At 35.0% G+C, this 15,158-nt stretch overlaps 1 protein-coding gene across 1 annotated transcript; it reads left to right on the top strand.

The window, feature by feature from the left end:
* Positions 1-6,523: 6,523 nt before the first annotated feature.
* Positions 6,524-7,745, top strand: LOC126695249 (cold and drought-regulated protein CORA-like). The gene is made up of 2 exons (XM_050391924.1): positions 6,524-6,679; positions 7,270-7,745. Exons 1-2 carry the CDS (start codon positions 6,568-6,570, stop codon positions 7,563-7,565), a joined length of 408 nt encoding a protein of 135 aa, XP_050247881.1. The 5' UTR covers positions 6,524-6,567; the 3' UTR covers positions 7,566-7,745.
* The last annotated feature ends 7,413 nt before the right edge of the window (positions 7,746-15,158 follow it).

The following is a 15,158-nucleotide window of genomic DNA, read 5'->3' on the forward strand; positions in this document are numbered from 1 at the left end:
AAAAATCTATGATAAAACCCTAGATAATTGTAAGGACCAAATAAACTGGTAACCTAAGTCCACTTAAAACAGTGAGTTGTACAGCTCAGCCTTAGCCCAAGTCAATAAAATTTGTAAGTGAGGGCTCTACTTGAGGATGAAAATAAGGAAGAAAGGGTTGATGTTATGGAATAGATGAGCAAATGTCTCCCTACAAGCCTGCCCGAGGAGGCTAATATTATACAGAGAGTGACACTGTTCACTCTCTTCTCTTAATATTCTTCTTGTTTCTTTTTCTTTTCTTGATAATTGTGTCTGCCTCTCCTTTTCTCTGAAAACACTATCTTTCTTATATTCTCCTCCCTCCTTCACATCTTGACCTCTCATTCTTACCTAACAAATCTCTCCTAATGACATTTGTCTCTTTTTACATTTAAAGAAGGCAGTAGAAAGAGTTTGCTTAGCTGTGACTTATACTGTTCAGGTCATTTTCTCATCAATGCAATTGATAAAGCTATTGCCCACCATTTAATGTGAAGGTAACAGGCTACTCCAAACTGGAAACTTCCTTTATTTTCAACGATTCTCTCTCATCCCCTCCTCTCCTCGAGCGAATTTCCTCTTTGGGCACGTGATATCCCCATATCAGTACTACAACTCTTCAATTTCATTTTTGGTCCTCGGGCACCCACAATAATTTTTCTAACTAATTAAAATAAAATAAAAACACCTAGATAGATAATTTAATCTGTTATAACTTGTAAGTCCCAATGAATTATCACATGCAATGCAAGTTCGTACTCTAAAAAAAAATAAAAAAATAAAAAAATAAAAAAAACCTTGTCGTTTTCTTGTGATTATTAATGATTTAAGTGCCTAGATTTTTGCGTTGTCCCCGCGAGTAAAAATGAGATGGGAATTGGATGCCATAACCTACCATGTGATTGTGATATGCGTCAACATATAGTGAGTAGTAAGTAATGCATGATTTTCATAAATAAATAAATAAATTAGTAACTAACGAATGACCACTATTTTGGCACGTAATTTTATCCAATATTAAAATCTTCTGAGTCATTAGATCGACTGGCATGGATGGCGACTGTTTTGTGAAAGTGAGATCCACATTAAATCCCACCTCTTAGAGCATCCTTATCAGTTCATGTAAAATCCTCTAAAATACAAAAAGGTGCAAGATTTACACATTTTAGGTAAAAAAACACCCACATCAGTGGGTGTAAAGATGTGTAAAATATACACCCGGACGTGTATATGAACAGTAACCGTGTATATATTACTGTTCAATGTGTAAATAATTTTTTATTCTTTTTTTCTCTCTCCTCCATCAAACTGCAACAAACTAACGCAACAAGGAAGAAGAATATCCTAGCGCCAGTGCCACCGCCACCACCAAACTACAACAAACCCAACCACCAAACCCAGTGCCACCACCAAACACCGCAACCAAGCACAGAAAAATATCCCAAAATCAATAGAAACTCAAAAATCAACCCAACCCAAAATCAACAAAAACCCAAAAATCAACCCAACTCAAAATCCATTAAAACTCACCGAGAAACCCAACCCAAAAACAATACACACCCACTGGAAAACCCAGCCCAACGGAGCCGGATCTGTCGCCCGAGTGAGCTGGATCGACTGGCGGCGAGCTGGGAGTGAGCTGGATCGACTGGGTAGGCGAGCTGAGAGTGGGTAAGGGAAAGAGAGAAACGGGCGAGCTGGGAATGGAATCGACTGGTGGCTGAGGCAGCGACGGCGGCGAGCTGGATCGGCGAGCTGGGAGTGAGCTGGATCGACTGGGTAGGCGAGCTGGGAATGGGTGAGGGAAAGAGAGAAACGGGCGAGCTGGGAGTGGAATCGACTGGTGGCTGAGGTAGTGACGGCGACGAGCTAGATCGGCGAGCTGGATCGGCTGGGTCGGCGAGCTGGGAGCGGGTGAGGGAAAGAGAGAAACGGGCGAGCAGAGAGAAACGGACGAGCTGAGTGGGTGAGGGAAAGAGAGAATGGGTGAGGAAAAGAGAGAAAAACGGTTTTAATACCTAATAATAAAAAAATAATAAATAATATTATTTAATTAGAATAGATTTGTAAAATAGAAGAACTGATGTGGGTGTTTTAGAAATGTGATAATGTAAAATAGAAAAAAGTAGCTTTTTCCGTGTAAAATAAATGATAAATTTGCATGAGCTGGTGTGGATGCTCTAATGGATGGCTACAGTCTAGCACCGGACACAGCTAACGATCAAAGAGGATGATTGATGTTGGTGCCGTTTGGATTGCGCTGAAACCTTTGTCTGCATCTGCGTTCTTTTCTTTTTCTTTTCTTTTTTTTTTTTTTTTTTTTTTTTTTTTTTTTTTTTTGATGAAAGGCAGGGGACAATTATCACATAAACTGCTGAATTGATTTTATGTTGTGTTTAAAAGTTGACATAATAGTTTTTAAGAGATTTTTGCAGTAAAATATGTAATGCCTATAATAATACCTATATATCATAGAGCAAAGTTTGGCTGCAAACTTAGTTATAAATTAAAACTACAATTTCACTAAATATCTTTTTTTTTTATGTGAATTTTAACAAATTTACCATTGGATTGCATTTACTTCTTATGTCCTCTATTCTTGCAAAATTTCTAGAAGAGTAAAGATTAATAGTTATGTCATCAATCAATTGTTTAAATTACAAGTTTTTGTAGTCTAAAATTATGCATAAAAAATAAGTTTATGGATCATATAGTAAATAAATCCTATTGGTACAAAATTTGACTTGTGTGTTAAGAGCATAAAGAACATACAATCCAACAATTAGATTTTCAAAATATATAGTTATATTAATTATTTTAATGGAAGTTGTAGCTTTAGGCTACAACTAAGTTGGTAGAGTTTGTCCTATGACATAATCAAAAGGTTTTCATCTTTAAAAAAAAAAAAAAAAAAAAAAAAAAGGTAAACAATAAATAAAATAGCTTATGTACATAATTAGGAAACAGGAGGATGCATCACATAAAAATTAGATATCATTTGAGATAAGAAAGGTAGGCATTTACAAGTGTAGCTCCTATTGAGAATATATATGAATTCCTAGATCTATTAGATGCAAAAAACAAAAAGAAAATAACATACACTCAAAAGGCAATATAATCACATGACACAAGAAATGATGTGGTTCGGCAATTTGCCTACGTTTATAGAGTTGCAATGGTTTCACTATTTTCATGGGAAAATATAATATGCGGTAGTACAATTTTTCTATCTAAAACAACACCCCAACCCTAATTTGAAATAACGGTATTTATATCACATACAACGGATGAGCACTCCAGCTTGGGCATGCCAGCCCAAGCCTCCGTTTCATGGATTAAGCCTCATAAAATCTCTCATTAAAAAACCAAAATAATTTTATATCGAGTCGGGTCATAATCTAGATCAAACACAAACTAGCCTCCACATAGTCCAAGAACTCATGCACCTCTAAACCCTATCATTTATCTAGCTACTTTGTTAAACACCTTGTTAAATTCTGCTTTGTATGAATTTTGTTGGGGTTCATCAAGACCACCAACTGTAAATCCCTTCACGGCACTTTGTTTATCTTTGCTTCAAACTTCAAAATTTGTTCCTTTTCAATCAAATAATCCTCCCAAAGAAACAAAAGTTAAAGTGATTAGAAACTCATATTCAATGATATACAAATTACTAGGTGTGGGGTGGGGGGAGTTCAATGATAAACAAATTACTAGGTGTGTATGTGGGGGGAGGAGGAAAGAGATGATTGACCCCAAACCAAAGACCGAATTGTCTAAGAACTAATATATGCACATAATCATCTTGGGTGACCTAGCTACCGATCGACCTTTGGATCTCTTTCCTTCAGGTCATTCAACTAGAGCAATCATCAATCTTAGTAAGACATGGCCACCAACTTTCGGATCCCTTCCTCCTTGTTGGTCGTCCATTGCTACAAGTACCCTTAAAAGCATTGCGCACTAGCTTCCTTCACATTAACATTGATTAAGCCCAAAAGTCATTGAAATTATTCCTGAGCAGACGACTAGCTATCAGAGATGTACTGCCCATTTTCAAGGTAATTTCCCACCAAATACAACACCCCCATGCTCTCTATAAAATTATAAATTAATACCCCTCCCTTCTGCTTAATTAGGTACGCAATCTCACAAGTTGAGACTATCATTTTCATTTCTCTTCTTCTCCCCCATGTTTGCTCTTAACCGTACGTCAAAGCATTCCTTACCAACCTCTGCTGGTTTGGGACGAAGTAGGGTTTCTCTTTCTTAGCAAGGGACCCATCCAGTTGCAATGATTTACCATTGCTCAATCTTATCACTGACCTTGTGATGGTTCCACATTGTTTAAAATTTTAGCCACTTACAAATTTCATTTCCTTCGAGGAATATGGATAATAAAATTTAATAAGGGTTTATCTCAAAATTCAAAAACATGATACTCCAATTGACATTAGAGTTTTTAGCAAATGATTTGAATTAAGTGGACAGTTAATTAATGATCAACAACGAACTAGATGGTGTAGTTCACATACTTGACTTTGTGTCAAAACTAATTCAAAATAGCAACTTCTCTCTCTAAGGCCTTAAGAGGCTTGACAATTAGTTCTGCGGGGTTGACTAGAATGTGGATTTGAAGTATCATAAGCAATGTTACATATACAAAAAATTTGATAATTACATTTTTTACATCAGTTGAGTTGGTAAGCTTGAACGGATTTTTATCTAAGCCAATCATTAATATCATTTTTTCACCTACCACTAATAATCTAACATATCAATAAGTGTCAAATTTGTTGTTAAATCTTGTGTATCTAGACTTTCTCGAAGTCTCATCATTTAATGTTTTAATCAACGTTTTGTGACTTTTCAATTTCCAGAAATCCCCTTGCGTACGAAGTACTATTTGCATTATACAAGCCGTCTTGTGTCTTCCTTCTTCTTTTTTGATACAGTGTCTTCTTGCCATTGATATATTTATTTTTATGGGGTGCCAATGATTTTTTTTTTTTTTTGTAGAAAAGGGAAAGTTTTATTTATTTATATATATATATACTATACATACCACAAAAGTCTCAGTGCAATTAATGGGCACTGATTGATCAGGAAGTCGGTGAACTTTAGGCCTAGCCATTTTGACTAAATAAACAACTTGCTCGTTTATTGCCTTCCATCCTTTATTATTATATGTAAGGTTGAATTTATTCAATCATTTTGTTGGTTTTATTCCGAGTCAAATTTGCTTGTAATTTAACATTTAGAAACTCTGTATTTAGGTGGGAATCATGTAAGGGTAGTGTGTGAGAGAGTGTGAAGAAAAGCTCAAGAGTGTGTACTCAAACAGGGCCTCGCAACTGGATCTCGCGACTGACAAGTCGCTAAAGGAGGCACACATGTGAAGCATGCAGGGAAGCTGAAGAGTCACGCCAGTTGGAGCACTACAAGACAAAACTTCCAATCTGGCCAGGCAGTTAGCTCGCAACTCAAACTCGCGACTCGTTCCAGTCGCGAGCTCGAGTCGCCAAACCACTCTATTTGTTACAAAACTAACCTTTTAAATTCCAAACACACACTAGTATAAATACCCTTATACGCACGTATTGTAGAGAGCTTCCAAAGAGAATTTTGAGAGAGAAACCCTAAAGAAAAACAAGATTGACTCATCCACAATCTTTATACTTTGATTCTCCAAATTCCTCACTCTTACCCTTTCCATTGTTACATCCTTGAGAGGTACATTAGTCAAACCCTTATCTCACCATACCCATATCTGTGAGGAGGTTATTTGGTGTTTGGGAAGCAGTTCGGAAGAGACCAATTGATATTGGTTGATGCAATGGGCTAATTGCGGGATTCGATAAGTTAGAGAAGACAATGTTCGGCATAACCCTGTTGGAGCAAGAAGCTTGGAGGGTTTAGGTGCACTGGGTAAATTAGGCTTGGAGGGTCTTCTGCTATTCAAGTATCCCAACTTTATTCTCTAATGGATTATTAACCGCTTAAAAGGCGGTGGAGAGGTTTTACGCCGAGGACTTCGGTTTCCTCTTCGATAACACATCGATGTGTTGTCTTTGTGTTTGCATCTCTCTTCCCTTAATCTTTGCCATTTAATTACTGCTATGGTTGTGATTATTTTCAGTTTAGATTGTTTTATCAATTCTGTTTTAGCTTATTTTCATATTCCGCACATATATTGTTTGATAATAAGCTTGAATTGGTAATTTATAATTTGGAGGTCTAAACGTTCATATGTGTTTTACACACTATTTGAACATTCACTATGTACTAAAAAAATTAAAAATTAAGAAAAAGAAAGACGTACGTGTATTTGATCATGTGGGTATTTTAAACAAAAGATAAGAATAAGTTGAAGAGAACTCCTCCTCAACAGCCAACCACAATGTGGGGTCATATCTTTAGTTACATACTTCCTAATTAATTGTTTCGCTCTTTCCATCCCTATATATAGAGAGAAAAGAAAGACGTTGGTTTTATATCATCCTTCTCCAATAATAGTTTCTTTGATAATAGTGTTTGCTAAGAAAAATGGGTTCCAAGGCTTTCCTTTTGCTAGCTCTTATGTTGGCCATTGTTCTTCTCATCTCTTCGGACGTGGCAGCTAGGGAGTTGGCTGACACTTCCTCTAACCTTAAAAACGGTACATTGGGTTTTAGATTTGTCCCCTTGGTAACATTTTTTCATGTTAGAAATTTACATTTAATTTCTAGTTTATTTGTGTAGCAATAATTAATGAAGGTATGGTGCATGAATCTTTTTCTGTCTTACAATGACCAGTGCCCATGTTACTGAAATAATTGAGTTTTCTGATAAATAGAACATGCACATTTCTTTTGTAGCACTGTAAAACATGTTAAAGAATAATTGAACATTGTTTGCACGTTGGCCTCAGCATATAAAGAGCATTTTGACGTGTTAATCTGCGGCAATAGAGGCACATAATTTGTGTGTGTTTCCTGTTTAGGATAATGATTCTCTCACATAATATATTTCACATCTACTTTTCGTATTTTAAATGTAGACATTACTTTTTAATATTTTAAAATGTGTACGCAATACATGCAATTGTATCTATTGTGTGATAAAAAAAAAGTGTATAAAATGAATGTTAGAGAATATTTACTGCCTTTTTTATGAGCATATGCCACATAGTGTGTGTTAAGTACATAGTGGCTTTAATTATCACAAAAGCATAATTACATCATCTAATATGTTTCATCATACATGCAGCGGAGGTCTCCACAAAGACCAATGAGGTAGATGATGCCAAGTACGGTGGACATGAAGGATATGGTGGAAACGACGGTGGAGGATATGGTGGAAACCAGGGTGGCGGATATGGAGGAAACCCTGGTCAAGGCGGATATGGAGGAAACCCTGGCCATGGTGGCTATGGAGGTGGTGGACACGGGGGAGGGCGTTGCTACTATGGCTGTTGTCGTGAGGGTTACAATGGAAATGGCTGCAGAAGGTGCTGCTCTTATGCTGGTGAAGCTGTCGATGTTGAAACCGAAGCCAAACCTTAAAACTAACGCAATAATTATCTAAGTTATGGTGCTTTGATACTTTTTAATGTTATGAATAAAGCTTCAAGAGGTGTAGAAATAAAACCATGACTGAACGTCGACTATAACCTTCTTGCTCTTGCTCTATAGTTACACATGTTCTATAAATGATATCGTTCCACGATGTTGTGTGACACATAATATTGGACACCATCAGCTCTGATCTCAACCAGTCTTGTTTTTCATCCCTTCAATTTCTAGCCAGTATATATAATCTATTACTTTGATTTACAACGTAATCATATATCGACCATTTCTGCATTCAATGTATCGTTACATCCACTTATAGTATATTGATAAAGTTGTGAATAAGATATAACATTGGCCTACTCTTATTGTTGAAGTAATTCATATATGAGTGGCTAAGTGATTGAGAGACTAAATCGTACACAAGTGTTCACAAGATTTGATTAATTGATATAATATTAATAAGTTCACATTTACAAACTTAAAAACTTAAACTTAAGGAAACCTGTAGTACGAGATTTTTTTTTCTTCCTTCCTTTGACCTCAACACATGTCTTTTTGACATTGGGCAAGCAAGTCGACTCAAGGCCTAGGCAACTTAGGCCGAAACCTAAGGCCCCAATTTTTAAAGATTTTACCCTTGAAAATGCCCAAAATGGTTGGATGATATTAAAGATATTACAAATTTTTGTATCACTAATCACAAAAAATAAAAAATAAATAAACATTCATTTATTAATTAGGTAATTGAAATTCACCGATTACCTTCATTATCACGTTAATTTGTATATTTTATGTAGTAAAATTTGTAATATTTTTAGTATTTTTCAAAATTATATGATAATAAATGGTTAAAATAAAGGCTTGTGTACTATTTTTCTTACCACCGAAAAGGTCTCCAATATATTATACCAACAAAAATCCAACCCAATTAAAAACCGTAAACTTTTTGGGGGAAAAAATTAAGCAAAACTATCATGCATAACTTGTATTTTGTAAACCAACTACACAATCAACAAAAAATAATGGTGAAAATGTATTTTTGATCCTTACATTTTGGGATTAGTAAAAAAATAAATAATATACATTTTTTAATTTAAACTGAAAAAATTCAATTTTAAATAAATCTTTATCTCTCTCTCTTGGTTCGTGTGTTTGGTATGATTCTCTCTTCTTTCTCAATCTTTGTTTGTGTGTTTTTTTTGGGTATCCTTTTTCTTCATTCTTTCCAGATCCATGACTTGCTCTCTTTCTCTCTTGGTGCGTGCTTGTGTTTGTATTTTTCTTTTCAGATCCATGACTCACTCTTTCTCTCTCTCGGTGCAAGTGTTTCTGGACATGGGTCTGTTGGGGGGGGGGGGGGGGGGGGGGGGGGGGAATGATTTTCCGGTCATGGGTCTTAGGGAAGAAGAAGGGGAGAGGCTACAATATTTGGTGCTCTGGCGTAGACCCATTTTTGGTGCAATTTTTCAGGATATTGCCCGAAAAAACGGACTGCATCTTGTGAGCAATGCCAGTTTTATCTGCAATTACTTTTGGACAGAATGGCCCATGATTGAGTTTCCCTCTTTCTTTCATGTTAAGCTAGTGGAGAGAAGATGCGAATATAAAAAATGGTGCTCATCTGCTTTCGATGTTTGGCAACTGATATAGCGTTATGATTTCAATGTTTACAGTCTTTCTTTGAAGCATGGTTTATGGTAATTAGCTATCAAAAAAAAAACTTATGGTAATTAATTAATAGTGTGGCAGTGTGGCTAGAACAAGTTGAAACAGCATAGTTGAGCCCAGTTGGGAGATTTCTGCAATGCTAGAGGGCCTTATAATGTCTTGATTTGGGGAAGAACATGTTATTATGTTCTTCTAAATAAATAATAAAAATAAATTAATTTTTTAAGAGAAATAAATTTAATGTTTTTTTTTTAAAATTTGCCAACATGGTATTTTTTAAATGCTAAATAAAATTTATTATTATTATTTTATTAGTTACGTTAGCATTTACTATGCAAACAGTACACTCTGTTTGCTACGTAAGATTTCTATTAGTAGATTAATAGCAAGGCCAAAATGGATGTAATTTTCCCTTTTTAGGGATTGAAATAGGCACGAAATCAAAGTAGGAGCCAAAATGAAAATAGGCTCAAAATTTAAGAACCAAAAATGCATTTTCGCCAAAAATAATCCACAAACATTAAAAAAAATTAAAAATAAAATAAAAAATAAAAAATTTACAAAACTCAACTAGTCTGTTTAGAGTCAATCTTATCTCATGTTTCTTTCTATGTCCTTTGGATCAATGTTACAGCTTATAAGAAACAGTATAAACTTTAAATAGGTAATAAATTTGGCTACAAATAGGTAATAAATTTAAGTGGCATTAACATACACTAATTGTTGTTCTCTGAAATAAACTTAATTTTATTTTGTTGTAATGACTTTGAGGTTTCATCTTTTATCTGTTTTAAAGTGTAAATGTTCTAATTTTTACTCCTAATTGATCTTTGTTCTCTCTGTTTGTTAGATATCAGTCTAAACCAAAAATAAAAAATAAAAATCGGGACATTTGATGGAAAAGTACGGTTCATAGCTATTAGTAACATCACACAAGGATCCTACTACAAGTTTTAGCCTCTTCTAGAAGTTCTCTGTTCAGCATCGTAGGTTTATTATGCTTTTTCTACCTAGATTTGCTAGGTATATAATAGTTTTAATATAAAATAGTTTTTCAAGCTAGGAGAATTGATGTTTGACTTGAAGTGTGTATATCTCGATGAATTTCAGACTTGCTGGATGAATAGATTAGGTTAATTACAAGGGTATTGAGTTTCTGTGACATTTGAATTTTTGAATTAGAATTGCCAAATTTCAAGTATCCCAACTTATGGTCTTTATCATTAAAACTTTGTCCAAAAAATTGAAAGACTAAATTGTTAAATTCATCTCTGTAAGTTGTCCAAAGATGTGTAGTTTTGGCTCGTGCATGATTATGCAGTAAGTTACTATGGTGGGTCTTTTTGCAACTGCGGGCTGGGCTGCCTCCTGCCACGCTATGGCCCAAAGGTTCTGAGTAGGAGAGTCAGGATCAGCTTGGCTGCAACACACCCCAAATCGACTTGTGTGCAAACTAAGGCTCCTTTACTAAAACTTTGGTGACATGCCCATGGTAGAGGAAACTGTTACAAAAGGGTTATGGTAAGCAAATATAATTTAGCAACAATAAAAGGGGGTATGCTCACTGTCAGCTGAAAAGCGGAAAATATTGAATGAAATAAAAGGTAAAGCAATGCAACAGTATAAATGCAATATAAATAAGATGATAATAATAAGAGGGAGATAACACCAATGCTTAATCAATAAAACGAAAAAAGAAAAAGGTTAGTTTGCTGTGCTTGGTTGTCTTATGGAGTTAAGTCCAAGAAGAGAACCACTTCTTCAATGTGGATAACCTCACAGGGAGATCCTGCCATGGAAATTAACCACTTTGAAAGAATGGGCCTAAATGGCTTATGCTCAAATTCCTTAATCATTAATAGAGGGTAGGTTTTTAGAGGGAGAGAACAGATTGGCCTATTGGTGCATGCCTGCCGTCTCACTCTTGCCCATTCTCTGTTTTTCTTTCTAACTCTCTTTCTCTTCTAAGTTTTGCTACTCTATTTTCCACGCTCTTCTTTTGTAGTGCTATTATGTTATCTCTTTGCTTTCGTGTTCTTGTTCCTTCTTCCTTTTTTTCTGTGCACGGCGAAGGACCCTTTTTATACTGCCTGCCATGATGAGTTTTTACTATTTTGCCCCTTAACCGCTTTTGTCTGTTTGTGGGTGTCCTTCTAGACCACCTATTGGTCTGTCAGCTGCGCAGCCACTACCACTTACCTATGTTGGCCATGCCACTTCCCATTACCAGACAAAGAGTCTTATTTTGTTTTCTTACTCACCGTGACATTCTCATCCGGATAAGGGTGGACATTCTCTCTCACTATCCCTCATGGCATGCACCTAGTGATTCCAACTCATTTTTCCCTTTTTTAAGTGGTATGTCATCCCAGCAGGACATTTCCCCCAAAAGAGTTTGAGTGAGAACCCCAGAATAGGCTCTTCCCTTCTCCCTATCACCAGACCATACCCTCTCTTACCTCTGACCCATAGCCCACCACCCCTGTATTGGCTGGGTACAGGTTGGTGGTGCCTGAGCCTTGTGCGAGCTCTACTTCCATGTGTGTCCATGGCTTGTCTGCTGCTCATACATTTTCCATGACCTAAAGGCTCGTCTGTTCATTCTGCTACTCGCTTTTGACCTTTTGTGGCGTGAATGGTTCTTTGAGCCTTACTTGATTGTGAGCTTTTCCTTCTTTAATCCATCCTTTGCCCCTTTTGTAGGTCTGCTAGCACTTCTGCCATGCTATTCTGTCATTCCTACTATGCTATTATATGACCCGTGCTTGTTGGGCTCCTTTTGGGCCTGTTGTATACTTTCTCTTTGCTTAATTCTTGTGGCTCAGTATTACCATTGGGCTAGTATTCATAGTATTTTGGGCTTCCTTGACTCATTCCATTGCTTGGAGGCTTCCTTTGCCCATCTCATCATTTTGGGCATCCTCGGCCCATTTCCTTTCCTTTGGCATCCTCAACCCGTTTCCTTTTCTTGAGCATCCTCGGCCCATTTTACTCCAATGGGCCTTTGCTAAGTCTTTTGGGCTTCCCCGACCCAAATTACCATATCCTTTACTTTTGGAGTTCATAGGCTTTCCATCAACCCTTACTCACTTAATTCATTACTTTGGGCCTCTTTGGCCCATTCTTGCATGCTTTCTTTTTTCATATAATGCCCATGGGTTTACTCCTTTTCTTTGAGCTCCTTTTGGCCCGCTTGCTTTCTTTGAGGCCCATTTAATATTTTTTAGGCGTATGATCCATTATTCCTGCAATTTGGGCATAATGGCTTTCTTCCCAATTTACTAACTATTTTCCTCCCATATTGTTGGGCTTCTTCTTGCTATTGGGCCTTTCTGCCAAAGTGGGCATCAACAGTTACTAACACTAGGTTTATTTTGATGAAAATTTTTTTTTTTTTAATGACTTGTTTTCAAGAAAATATTTTTCAGAAAATTAATCAATTTTATTTCCTAGGTTTGGTAGCAACCTTGAAAATGAGCTAGAAATTTTATTTTTTGGTATATGGTATGTTGATGCTAAAAATCACCAATTAAGTTAATTATCCAAATTTGGAGTTTAAGAAGGTCTTCTAAGATCTGCAAAAAAAGAAAGCTGAACAAATAAACCACTAAGGTGTGCTTTGATAGGGGAGCCTCCAATACTTAAGTTAGTATCAATCTCTATATTTTGAATGTAAATAGTATTTTGTAGTTTTTTTCTCATACCGTAGCAAATGAGGCAAATTGTCCCTTTTATAGGTAGTCAAGGTAGCCATTGTGCTCATAAATGCATTCCCTCGCATAATTGGAGGCGGTTATTACCTTAGGTGTAATTGCCACCATCTTGATAGGAGTTTAAAGCTTTTGAGTAACGGTCGTCATTTAATGTGTTGAATGTGCATGAATAGTTACATCATTTTCTTTGATTGCTAATTGGTGACACAAGATCGTTGGATGACCTTACCAATTTTTCTGTCCTTATCATGATATGTGTAGAAAATCAATAATATTTCTTGTAATTTAAAAAAAATTATATGAAGGAAAACTCTCATTCATAACATGTATATTTTGTAAACCAACTATATAATCAACATAAAATGGTCTGCAACCATTATAATTTAATATAGGAATATAGACTTTTTTATGAGTAAATAGGAAGATAAATACTATGGTAAATTACATTCTAAATTTTAGAGTCTTGGATATATTTTATTTAAACTTCAAACTTTCAAAATGTTTCATTTAAACCTCAAAGTTTTTAAAAATGTTTCATGTAAACATCACATGATTAGTTGGTAATAATGAAATTTATTTCACACTTCAAAGTTTAAATAAAAGTTACCCAAAACTCTAAGGTAGGTTTAAATGAAACTCTCTGAACTGTAAGCTTTAAATGAAAGTGTGGAACATGTTCGGAAGCTTTTGAGGTTCAAAATATACATTTTGAAAGTTTAAGAAACATACCCAAAACTTTAGGGCCTATTTGGTCTGAGCAAAAAAGTTGTGTATTTTGTATTTATTTTCAATTTTTTGTGGGCCCCACCACTAAAAAGCTTGTTTAGCTTTATATTTGTATTCAGTTTTCATTTTTAGTATAAAAATAAAAATAAATAAAAAGGGATTTGAATACAAAACTAAATACAACTTTTTGGTGTTTTGATTTTCTTAAAAATGAATACAGAGGCATTTTTGTAAAAAAAAAATCAAATCTGTGGATCCCACTATCACTGACTTGTCACATCAAATCTCTCTCTCTCTCTCTCTCTCTCTCTCTCTCTCTTTGTTGGTGGTTGTCATAAAAAAGAATAAAAAAAGTGAAGAGGAAAACAATGCAGAAAATGATACCAAACAAAAAAATAGATGGAAACAAAAGATGAGTACAGGATTTGAGTATAGAAAATAAATACAATCTCATCACAAACCAAATAGGCCCTTAAGGGCTTGTTTGGTTAGCTGGAAAAAGGAAAAAAATTTGTTTTCATTTTCAGTTTTTAGTAGGTCCCACCACTAAAAAAAACTGGTTTGGTTTTAGCATTTGTATTCACTTTTCATTTTCAATATCCTAAAAGTTTGATTTGAATACAAAAAATGAATAAAACTTTTTTGCATTTTCATTTTCTATGAATACGAATACAATGATATATTCATATATATTATGAAAGCAAAAGGTTACTCTTATTTTGAATGATGTTATGTGTGTGAATGAAAAAAGTTTTTTTTTTTAAAGTAGAAAACAATAACCAAACTCAAGTATGATATATTCTATACCCAAATTATATATTAAAAACAACTTACCAAACACTATCAAATGTGAAAATAAGTCTTTTTCTATATTCAAATTCAAGATTTTGCTTCTCAAAAAATAAAAGATTTGAATATAGAATAAAGAAAATGAACGTACACCACTTTTGAAACCAAATAGGCCCTGCAGCTAGAGACAATCTTTCAACATTTTGACATTTTCAAACAGAAACTGTCACTGTTCATAACTAGGAGAGCATTATACAACTTCCCATTACCATCGTAGGAAGAAGGGTCATTATTCTGCCATTTCATAAAAGAAAATTTAAATTAAATTAAATAAATAAATAAATATAATATAAAGTAAAAAAACCATTAAACTGTTTACCACAAAAAAAAAAAAAAAAAAGAAAAAAAAAAAGAAAGAAGATATGCAAGAGTACTACAGCAGCAAAAATTTACAGCAAATGCTTCTTAGCAGTGAAGACTAGACCAAATGTGTACCGATGATGTTAACATATTTCACTTGACTTGAAACATCAGAACCACCAGCCCTTAATGAGAAAAATAAATTGACTTGAAACATCAAAACCACCAGCCCTTAATGAGAAAAATAAATGACAAATTTTAACTCTAAACCAGTTTGGAGGAATTTCCTCTAACCCACTACATGACAATTTATAAGACAATCCACGTT

This window comes from Quercus robur, chromosome 8 (assembly GCF_932294415.1).
Source record: "Quercus robur chromosome 8, dhQueRobu3.1, whole genome shotgun sequence".
Lineage (NCBI taxonomy): Eukaryota > Viridiplantae > Streptophyta > Magnoliopsida > Fagales > Fagaceae > Quercus > Quercus robur.

What these genes read in the sequence shown, in the direction of transcription:
- LOC126695249 (XM_050391924.1), top strand. Translation starts at nt 6,568, where the DNA reads ATGGGTTCCAAGGCTTTCCTTTTGCTAGCTCTTATGTTGGCCATTGTT. An exon ending in TTCCTCTAACCTTAAAAACG is followed by an intron (nt 6,680 to 7,269) that starts GTACATTGGGTT and finishes TCATACATGCAG; the next exon opens with CGGAGGTCTCCACAAAGACC.